General features: G+C 43.3%; 1 protein-coding gene across 3 annotated transcripts in view; it reads left to right on the top strand.

The window, feature by feature from the left end:
- Positions 1 to 12,111, top strand: part of LOC110678315 — a 109,476-nt gene that overhangs the window by 74,352 nt on the left and 23,013 nt on the right. For all 3 annotated transcript variants that reach the window (XM_021851012.1, XM_021851013.1, XM_021851014.1), the window contains exon 3: positions 1,774 to 4,217. In XM_021851012.1, coding sequence (XP_021706704.1) covers positions 1,774 to 4,217 — 2,444 coding nt within the window. The remainder of the gene's footprint in view (positions 1 to 1,773; positions 4,218 to 12,111) is intronic.

Below are 12,111 nucleotides of genomic sequence, written 5' to 3'. Positions count from 1 at the left end.
GTAAATTAGGGTAGGTGTACCAGTTATGGACATAGTGGTTCCCTATTTCGCCATACGTAATTACTTGATTGTCTTCAAATTTTGAAAATTTTTGTGTGTTGTAGTAGTTAAATTTAAGATATATCTTGATGTTGAAACATTCAAAAAGATTTAATATGTGAAACTTATCAAAATTTCACATATGGCCAAATAGGGAACCACTATGGCCATTACTGGTACACCTACCCTACTTGTAATTAAGGAACTGGATCAAAAATGTAGTGATTAGTAACCAAGTGCAAAGTGAATACATAACTTTATGTGTTCAGTTCATCTTCCGTGGTGTTTTCTTTGCTTCAAGATTTAGTTTTTACTACCACTGAAAAAGAGCCATCTATTGCCTTTTCAGTTTTGAATATCGCCCTATTGATTTTCAAGCTTGCGGTAGAACTTGGCGGCTACGAAAGAACGAACAATTGGGTCCTAAAGCCCTGTCCCAATTTTAGTGCCAAACGCTTAAGTTTAGGCCATAAACACTTGTTTACTCAATTTTTTAATGTTGTCCGTTTGTTTAAGTCCACAATTTTTTTTTTTATGTTTTTTATTAGATTTTGTCACACCCCTTGGTTTAAACTCAAATTTTGGGTGTATTTTGTTTTCCGTGTCCCTTCCGAAATGTCAGATAGGAACAACCCCAGTGAAAAAACTATAACCCCTGTGGTGTTTTTGTCGACTGAGCGAACGTCAAACATGATCTTAAGTGTCAAGGTTCATTTATGGACCCAATTTTTAAATTAAAGTTTAAACATGATATAGCCGTTATTTGAGCGAGAAAAAATGCTAAAGTAGTTGCAGTAACATGCTCTTTCGTGTTATTAAATAAAAACAAGATTTCATTCAACATTTTAGGACCCCATTTTCAAAACAACCGCTATAGACCTATGCATGGGTTCACTATTTGAAGTTTTAGTGGTGCCGTGTTATTTGTGACCATGGAAACCAGTGAATTCGGCACCGCTCAAACGTCAAATTAGTAAGCTCGTGCATTGTTCCATAATATTTTCAACAATCAAGTTTGGTTTTCAAAGGTGGAAAGTTCATCACCAAAGTATGCGACGATCAAACGCTTATGGACCGACGCACGAGTTCACTAATTTGATATTTGAGCGGTGCCGAATTTACTCGTTGGTAATGGTCACGTAAATAACACGGCAACGCTCAAAAATAAACGAGTGAACGCGTGCATTCGTCCATTATGAGAACAAAACCTCAAAACTTTTTGTCTTAAGCTAATTATACTGCGATCAGAAAAATGTGATTTTTCTGGACCATTTCTGAGAAGAAATTTTCCACGCATCGAGATAGGCGATTCCTTTTCTTGTCAGTAGCAAACCAGCATTTAGTATTTTCATATATTTAAATATTTAAATTGGTTGGTGAAAATACATGAGAAAAATTGCGAAGTTGTGTCAGAATATAATCATAAATTACACTCATTCTTGGTAGTAATAAAACTACCGTTTGTCTAAATTCACGTTCAAAAAATTTTCGAAATTTTGATGGACCATACTGTATTGTAACTACAAACGAATCACATGAATTTACTTAATTTGTAAGGTAGGCTCTTGAGCGTGACATTATTTGTGCACAATCCACAATGTTCAAACAATTTTTTATCTTAACTGTTTTACTATAAGGATGATTTATATAATTTTTATTTATTTTTTTTTTTCATTGAGATAATTCTATTCAATGTTCTAATTATGATCTACGTTCTCCTTTTCTTCCCCACAGGCATCCAGACCACTGTTGCTGCTTGGCCTCTGGCTACTACTGGGCTACACGGCAGCCCAATCGTCGCAGTCCACCGGCAATGGCACCGTCACAATCACCTCCCCAATCTCCACCTCTACCTCCTCCTTCTCGTTCGCCGAGTCCAGCCCAGCAGAACCCAAACTCAGGTTTCTAAGGCCCACCTACACGCGGACAGAGCTGAAAGTCTCCCGAAGTCTCGAGCCCGAAAACGTTCAGAAACTGAACGTCCGGTCCAACAATGGCCGAATGGTGGAAATTATCGTTAAGAAACGGGACGACAAAAGTCCTCACTCTCGAGGCGTTCCCATGCCACATAGTTCAAGACCCGCCTCCTCTGATGGCTACCGAATCGCAGGCGATAGCTCGCCCGAATCGATCGACATTATCAACGCCTTCTTGGATCACGTTAACCGGATAGAGAGGCCGGCACGGTATTACGAGGATGAAAGCTCAATCAAAAACGATCGTCGACCAGTGAGAATCGCCGTAAACAGTCGACCTGTTGATGAGATGTTAGTTCCAGCACCGGTAGTCATCAGCTCAGATGCGATTTATATGAAAGACAATCCATTCGCTAAAACCAAAAAGAAGGCTCGGGCATTGCAAGAGATCGGAGAAGATGGCATTCCGGTTGTTCATGGCATACGCGTTCCCGATGATGAGGAAGACAAAAGGAAGACCTGGCGTAACGCCAGAGTGATCAATGGCGAATTAGTCCCATATGAGAAGGGGCACGTTCCGAAGAAGATGGAAGGAACTGCAGATAACTATGGGCAGCTAGTCTTTGCCAAGCCAATCACCAACAGTGAACAATCGAGTCGCAGAAGAAGCATCGGGCCATTTACGACTGCTGATAATTTTCCAGTCAATGAACAGCAATCGAAAAGTTTTGGACCATTTAGCGTGGAGGACAACTTGCGATCGAGTGTCCGTGTTAACAACGATGAACCAGCCAGAGCACCGGTAAGCATAGGTCCATTCTCAAGAGCTGATAATGCTCGCGTTTCGAATGCCAAGTTAATCGAATACATCAAAAAGATCAATGATCAAGAAAGTAGAAAGCATTACTATGCAGCTCGCGTGCCAAACAAGGAAATTTTCGCCGAACAGCCAAAGATCCAGAGGCGAATGCTTCAGAACCCAGGTAATCCGGTTTATCCGGTGTCGAAAATGTATGCCATCCCTGGATCGAGTCAGCTTCAAGGTGAGGTGGAAGACGATAGGAAACCGGTGCTGCAATATGCGCATCCCGAGTTGGGAGTGCAGCCGGCGAAATTCGTTCCACCGGAGAGCAAACAACCAAAGGCCACGAAGAAGGTGATCAATATTGAATACAGTAAGCACAATGACCATTCACCATTTGCCATAGAACCTGCTATGTTGGGTAAGGATTACTACAATGCTCCTCCGCCGATGATGAAATTCGCGCCAAAGAGTCCATACGAAGAAGTGCATCAACCGGTGAAGATCCCCGCCACTTATCCGTATAACTATGGCTTCATAAGGCGTGTTAAGCCCGAGAGGCCGTTCTGGGTAAAGATCAGTGAACAGGTCAAAGATGGTTTTCAAACGGGGATTTCCTCGGTGCATGAATTTGCCAAGCCTGTATTGGACCCATTGGTGGAAGCTGGACAAAAGATCTCGAAGAACCTGGGATTTGTGAAGAAGTCGAGCGAAGCTAAGGACAAGGCTGATCTGGTGGTTGCCCCAGCGGCAAATTCAATTATGTTGCCAGCTCTAGGAATGTTGGCCGGAGGTGCAGCGTTGGGGATGGGAGCCCTTGCCGTTGGACGATTCTTCGATATGGATCTGCTGAGGAGATCTGGCGAACAGTTGGTCATGGAGCTGGACGAGCTGGAGCATAAGCGAGCATTGGAAGGCATTGAGACTCATCCGGATAAGTACTATCTGGTTGTTCCGACGACCGCCATTACTCGGTTGGAACCAGTTCAAGAGCACGAAGAGCGCTACAAGCGCTCGAAAAGATCAGTGAACATGTACCGTCTGGAAGATGATGCTGTTCAGGATAATGATATCTATCGAAATGACAAATTTGACGATCAGGGTGATGTGATTGAGATAATTGACATGAAATCGCAGGATCACAGCGGGGAACTGCGCGACGACAGTTATGATGACGTTGATGACGATAACGATGACAGTATTCAGTCGATCGGAGGTGACTTGCGCAACCGAAGGAGAAAGCGTGCCATCGGAGCGTACGACGAAAGCTTCGCCCAAGCACTGCAAGATGTAGAAAAGGACGTGCCGAGGCCTTCGAGAGACGGGTTCGAACAGCAGCTGAAGCAAACCAATTGGAAGAATCCTTCCTGTGCCAAGCGAACCTTCTGCCTCGTCATGGTTCAGCAAGGCGCCGATGACGTGGTATTGATGGAGAAGAAGATGTACACCATGCTGGAAATGTGAGTATTTGCAGATTCTATTTGCTGTAATCATGCTGATTGCAAATGTTCTTCAATCTACTTATATTTTGAAAACTCTTTTTGAACAATCAGTTGAATAGCTGAGATAAGATAAGAAAAATAGAATCGGAGGCCTCATAATTTAACATGATGAGCACTGAGATGGTAAGAAATCATTCAACTGCTAAAAACCAAGATGGCCGCCAGATTTTACAACCTCGAAATAATACATCTGCGTTTCGGCATTACGTCCACATTAGAAAAAAACCTGCTTCTCATCTTTCAATCTCGCTATTTTTCACATGCATGTTGGGCGGTACTTAAAACGATGCTTTATGGCTCAGAAAATCAAGGATGTTTTTTTGCTTCAAAATTTAAGATTTTCATTCTGAATTAATGCACTTTTGTCAATGTTTTACGTTAAAACTACAGATATTACCACAAGACTTACTAATGTCCCGACGCGCAATCTATAAAATTCATTCAATGAACAACAATGCATAAGGTAAAAAAAATGTTTGTTCAATACAATCAATGTTTTTGGACGGTTTTCATTAATTGAATTTATTTATTCATTATTACTGAATTCAAAGATATGTCGAAGAATTACTCTGTTGTCAGAAATCGCATTATAAAAAAAAATTCCTATTTAATAACCTGGATGGTCATATACAGTGATACCTCCATGAGTCGATGTTCCATGACTCGATATCGACTCATGGAACCATACTAAAAACCAAATTTCATGGTTACTATGATGGTCCCTAGAAGCAGCTTTCCAAAGGATTGCTGTTCCATGACTCGATATTTCCATGAGTCGATGGTCCCTTCAATATCGACTCATGGAGGTTTCACTGTATCCAGGTTATTAAATAGGAATTTTTTTTTATTATTTTTTATAAAGCTGAGAATCTGGCTCGGTTCCAGTAGGGACGTAACGTCAGGTAAATTAAGAATAAAAAGAAGAAGAGTATACGTAACCTTTTTTTTTTTGATAACCTCTAATTTCAACATGCTGAGTGCTATCAAGGTGAAAAATTCATTCTTCTACCTAAAATCAAGATGGCGTTAAAATCCAAGATGGCCGCCAGATTTTTTCACTCAAAATAATATTCTTATTCTTCACTCGACTCGAATAAAACACCAAAGATTGAAAACTTGTTTCTTTGTAGTACAAAAAAGATTTTTGTATTGATTGCACTCGCCATTTACGTCAAAATCATATAACATGATTTAGAAAATCGTTCATTTGATAGAGTAAATACCATTGCTCACCTTGTTACAGCAGTAACGACAGCGAACTATATCCGGGATTTTCAACTCGTTTATTCAACGGGAACGGTTAAAATTTTCCTACAATAGCAGTTATAAATTTCATTAGTTTAATTCATTGTGGGTGATTTTTTGGTTAACCTACGTTTCGTGAGTTCAGCTATATTTACGTAATCGAATATTTTTACCCGGATTCTAAGGAGCGCTTGATGATATTTGCGGTATCTAATCTGTTTAAATTAATCCATGTTGAGTTTGACCATAATTCAAAGCAGCAAATTATTTACCTTAATTTTAGCAAATCATTTAGTTTACCGCACTGTCATTCTGTCAATCTAACCTTAAATCAGCAACGAACCTAGTAGATAATATTGCAATTTTTAGATGGAATTCAAATTTAGACTTATTTTATACCTACTAGTTTCAATTTAGATAATAATCAATTCACAATAGCTTTAGTATTTTAATTAGAAAATATCAAATTATTTTAGTATAAGAATTCACGTTGTAGCTCGTAATGCATGATATGACTCTTTGTCCCTTTATCACTTTTCTCCTGACAGTACATTGACAGTCATGTCATCAGACAGTACATTGACAGTCAATGTCATCGAAACATTTCAATTAGGTTGCTGAGTAGGTGCAGCGTCGCACGAGGGGCGTACGCAACAGTCCCCCCCAGTGATTGGACCCTGGTCCGACTCACTCCTTTTTGCGCCTACGTCTAGCACAGCAAGGTTTACTGCAGATCTTTGAAAAATCCCTCCAGATGTTTGTACAGTAGCTTGACGAACTTGTCCATCCTTCGAAAGAGTCGTAGCTAACACTCTCCCTTTTGGCCAGCAGTTCCTTGGTTGCTTAGGGTCAACGATAACAACTATATCTCCGATCGTTATAGGTTTTACCGGAGCAAACCATTTTGTCCGACGAGTGATGTTTGGGAGGTATTCGTTGATCCAACGTTTCCAAAAGAAGTTAGCGAGAATCTGCGAGGTTTTGTGGGACTGCTTAAGCGCTGTTGCACAATCATCGAAGGGCACCAAGGGTTTCAAACCATTCGACGATCCCACTAAAAAATGATTAGGAGTTAGCGCCGGTGATGATTCGTCGTCTATGGGCACATGTGTCAAAGGTCTGCTGTTCACTATATTCTCAACCTCGATAAGTGTGTTCTTTAGTACTTCATCTCTTGGTACTCGATGTGGCTGGATATCATAAAGGACCTTCTTCACTGATTGTATCAACCTCTCCCAGGATCCGCCCATATGTGGTGTGGCTGGAGGGTTGAATGTCCACGATGTTGACGAGGTAGTAAACTTCTTTACCATTGCGTCTTGATCGACCAATTCTAGCGCTTTTTTAAGCTCCTTCTCGGCGCCTATGAAATTGGTACCACGGTCACTAATAATTTGGATAGGGACTCCTCGACGTGCAAAGCAGTTGCGCAATGCCATAATGCACGAATCCGTGTTAAGTGAATGAGCTACTTCTATGTGAATAGCTCTAACGGTAAGGCATGTTACTAGAACGCCCCAACGTTTTTCAACTCTGCGACCAACTGCTACATGGAAAGGGCCAAAATAGTCCACTCCTATATACGAAAATGGGCGAACAAATGCTGCTAAGCGTGCTACAGGAAGATCGCCCATCGCAGGTGGATTTGGTTGTGCCCGACGTACTTTACACTGTTGGCAGTTAGAGCGGATACTTCTGCATTCCATACGAATCTTGGGGATATAAAACTTTTTGCGAACTTCGTTGACAAACGTTTCATGGCAGTGATGATGGTACTCCTCATGAATGCTTTGGAGAATCAGTCTTGTGAGTGCATGTCCACGTGGTAACACGATCGGGTATTTGGTATTTTTGCCGACGTAATCACATGCATCGATCCGACCATGGATGCGGAGGACACCATCATTGTCGATTGTTGGGGTTAGCTTATACAGTCGGTTCCCTTTCGGCAGAATCTGCTTACCTTTCTCGTGGGTGCTCAAAAGGGCCATTTCATCTGCGTAGACGTCATATTGGGCACGTTTATAGTGGTATACTTCTGCCTGTAGAAGTTCTGTACATGTTAGAGTACCAACAACGATCGGCTCTCCTGCAATTTTCTTTCTTATGTTCATTGGAAACCTTGCAACTAGAGCAGTAATGCGTCGCAAACGAAGCCAATCAGAAAACGTGTTAGGTTGTAAACAGTCGCGAACTGGGATCACTGTATGATGAAGCATACTTGGCCGCATTTCTAGTGTGGTCATCTTCTTAGAAGGTGATTCTACCGGCCAGGTGTTCTTTGGTCCCCAGAGGAAGGGGGGCCCTCTTCTCCATCGGCTGTCAGAACCAAGTTTAAGTTGTCGTTGATTTTTTGTACCTTCGTCTGCAACATTTTCTTTGGTTGGTACATACTTCCATTCAGCTATATCACTGGACTCCAGAATATCGCTTATCCGAAATGCAACGAATTGCGAGTATGCCCGGTGGTCCGAACGAAGCCAACACAGTACATCTGCAGCGTCTGTCCAGAAGTAGCGTTGCGTTATGCTAATCGAGTGCCCTTCTTGGATGCTCTTGGCTAACCGGGTGCCGACAACCGCCGCTTGAAGTTCCAGGCGCGGTATTGAAACAAATTTGAGTGGTGCCACCCTCGTTTTGGCGCCCACTAGAACGCAATCGACTTGTCCAGCCTTCTCAAATCGTAGATAAGCAACAGCGCAGTAACCGAGTTCGCTTGCGTCCACAAATGTATGCAGCTCGATGTTTAGTTGGTCATATGAGAGCCTGATATTATAACACCGAGGAATTCGAACGGATCCAGCTTGTGGCAAATAGCTCAACCATGATTTCCACTTTTGCATATGAAGAAACTCAATTGGCTCGTCCCAGGACACGCCTGATCGCCAAATTTCCTGTAGCAATAGTTTCAGGGGCATGAGGAAATTAGCAATAAGGCCTAGTGGATCGTAGATGGACATGAGCATACTAAGTATATCTCGCTTGGTCGGATACTTAGCACCGGATAACAGGTCCACATGGCGCTCTTTCGATAGTTTGAACTGGAATTCGTCTGTGTCGGTGTTCCACCACATACCTAACACCTTCTCCAGGGCGACCTCTTTGATAAGGTCCAAGTTCTTATCGGAAACGTTTTCGCCGTTGAGTGCTTCTGTAACCGTTGAAGAATTTGAAATCCATCCTCTCATTTTGAATCCACCCTGTTGATGGATGAAGCGTACGTCCTTTGCTAGCTGGATGGCTTCTGGTTCCGTGTCGACGCTAGCCAACATGTCATCCACGTAATGACACTTCCGAATTGCTCCGGCTGCTGCTGGTAGTTGACCAGCGAAACGTTCAGCATTTTCGTTGATGACGAAGTGCGCGCTGCTTGGCGAGCAAGTGGCTCCAAACGTCATGACATTCATAACGTATTCGTCTGGCTCAGGGGCATCCGGTTTGTCTTGAAATAGAAATCGTTGGCTCTGTTGATCCACCTCGTCTATTCTGACTTGGTGGAACATTTCCTCAATGTCACCACATATTGCCACCCGGCGTTCTCGAAATTTGTATAGAACAAACGGTAGGGGTTCCAGTTGATCTGGGCCTTTAAGGAGAACGGAGTTGAGAGATGTGCCGCCTATAGCCGCGGCGGCGTCCCACACAATACGTACTTTGCCTGGCTTGTTGTGGTTGATGACGGGAAAAATTGGCAGGTACCAAATACGATTGCCTGGTTGGTGTATCTCCTGATATGACAGCTTGCGAATATATCCTTTTCGAACGTAGTCGGCCACTTTTTTCCTCAGTGTCTCACCTAGAGCCGGTTCTCTTTTGATCCTTTTCAAGAGACAACTGTTGCGCCTTAAAGCCATCGCTTTATTGTTGGGTAGACGTACATCATCATACTTCCACAGGAGGCTTGTCGTGTATCGACCGTTTTCGAGCCGCGTTTTGGAACGTAGAATCTTCAGGGCTCGTTCATCTTCCACCGATAGTAGTTGTTTGTTTGCCGTGATGCCCAAACTATCAAGGGCAAAATAGTTCTTAACTACAGTGTGCAAGTCCTCGTCTGCTATGGTAGAGTGTGAACAGATGTGGAAGCTGCAGGGAATAGTAGACGGCTTGGGATGATCATCTTGACAAGTTCCGAAAATCGTCCACCCCAGTCTTGTTTTCGTGGCGATGGGTCCATTTTCATTGCCTTCTCGACTATCCAGCGCATGACCGAGTCTGATGTTGTTCATACCGATAAGCAAGCGTGGGCGTATGTTGTTATATGACTCTACGGGCAGACCTTTTAAATAACCATATTTTCTGCACAACTTTGATACGGAGAGTGTCTGCGGTGGTAGCTTGAGGTCTTTTACGGTGAACACCTCTGAGAGCAGAAATTTGTTTTCCCCATTTCCAGTTCCAGATACATGGAGCGAGACTCTTTCTGCAGAATCTTCGAAACGGCAATGATCGGCGGTCCATCGGATGCACAGAGGATGTTTTTCTCCGCGAAGATTCAGATCCGCGGCCAACTCTTCTTCTAGTAACGTGATATGCGATCCACAATCAATAAATGCATAGGTGTGCACAGTGTTTCCATTGTGATGGAGCACTACAGGGACATACTGGAACAGTATCGACTTTTCGTTCCACCTGTGTGTGTTACAATTATGCTGGTTGAAATTAGCATTCTCGTTTTGCTCGGATTGAACCGAATATCGGACACTTGTACGAGAATCACTACGTTCATTGTGTAGCAGACGGTGATGTTTAAACGTGCAACCATTCTTGCCACAGATATCATTTGACCTACACGGTCCTCGGTGGACACCAAGGCAAGTGCGGCATAGCTTGTGGTCACGCAATGTTGCCCAACGATCGGAATGGTTTAAGTTCAAAAACTGTGGGCAGAACTCTACGGCGTTACAAGATCTTTGGCAAACTACGCAACCAGTACTCATCCGTTGTGTCCAGGTGGATTCTTGCTGATGTTCGGCGTGAAGACTTAGGAACCCATCTTCTCTATTACCGCTTCTACGGGGCTTTCCTTCGTAAACATGTGGTGGCGTAGATGACATTGTTACGGTACTCGCTGCTTCCGCCACAGTGTACAGCCAATCGCTGAATTCGGACAAGGAAACCCTCTGTAGACGTACACGGTGTGTTGCCCAATTTAGTTTTACCATCGTGGGTAGTTTTTCAACGAGACCTTGAAGAAGACTAATGTTATAGAGATGTTCCTCCAAGTTACAGGCTCTCACGGTGGCCACCATATTCCGCACGGCCAGAGCAAAATCTACAAGCGTATTGAGCCTGTCTGCCTTGGGTGCGGGGATTTTGTTGATTTTTTCAATAAGGCAGTGCACTATAATCTCCGGGCGTCCGAAGAGCATTTTCAAAGTAGAAAGTGCGTGTTCCAAATTTGCCGGGTGTAGTAACTGACATTTGACTGCTTCCAGCGCTTTTCCGCGTAGACACCGCTGTAGTCGGACCATATTTTCCTCTGGCGTGTATCCGCATAGCCTTGTAGTGTTTTCGTATGTGGCAATGAATAGTGGCCACTCTTCTGGTTCTCCGCTGTAGACGGGTAGCTCCTTCGCGACCGCGTGACGAGCTGCGATTTGGCTGGAATTTAGCAATGCTGTCTCGTTTGCCCCACCTGTGCCTTCAAGGAGGTGGAGTTCAGGGGCGGTAGCGGGAGGTGGCCGTAACGGAGAGGAGTGACATGGTGGCATACGAAAACTATCATCTGGCATGGCATTTGTGCTTGGCTGAGGAAAACTCGTTGTTCCTGATCCAGATGCTTCCATCATTAGCTGGTATTTACGCTGCAAGTACCTTCGTTCGAGCGCACGCTCTTCCTCGAGCATCTTTAGCTGCAGCTCTACTGACAGCTGAATAGGTTGCATGGGCGAAGCGGATGGTGCTATAACTACTGGTGGTACTGGTGGTGCAGGTATGTTTGATGCTGATGATGACGACGGCGCACTTATCGGCACAGGAGTGGATCCAGACACGGGGTTCATCGTATTGGCCTTGACGCAGCTCGGGCAAATCCATGGGTGGTTAGCAATATCCTCTGTCACCCCGACACAGTCGAAATGAAACCAGTTGCTACACTTGTCGCAGCAAACCATTTGACTGTCATCTTCAGATTGACACATAGAGCAGCTTCGCTCTGGGGGTGGAGCGAGAGGTGGCATCATGTAGACACTCCTTGAGTAATCCGTGAAACGAAAATTTTAATTTGTTACAGCAGTAACGACAGCGAACTATATCCGGGATTTTCAACTCGTTTATTCAACGGGAACGGTTAAAATTTTCCTACAATAGCAGTTATAAATTTCATTAGTTTAATTCAGTCTGGGTGATTTTTTGGTTAACCTACGTTTCGTGAGTTCAGCTATATTTACGTAATCGAATATTTTTACCCGGATTCTAAGGAGCGCTTGATGATATTTGCGGTATCTAATCTGTTTAAATTAATCCATGTTGAGTTTGACCATAATTCAAAGCAGCAAATTATTTACCTTAATTTTAGCAAATCATTTAGTTTACCGCACTGTCATTCTGTCAATCTAACCTTAAATCAGCAACGAACCTAGTAGATAATATTGCAATTTTTAGATGG

Source organism: Aedes aegypti, chromosome 3, assembly GCF_002204515.2.
Source record: "Aedes aegypti strain LVP_AGWG chromosome 3, AaegL5.0 Primary Assembly, whole genome shotgun sequence".
Classification (NCBI taxonomy): Eukaryota; Metazoa; Arthropoda; class Insecta; order Diptera; family Culicidae; genus Aedes; species Aedes aegypti.
This window is presented reverse-complemented; position numbering and strand designations above follow the sequence as displayed.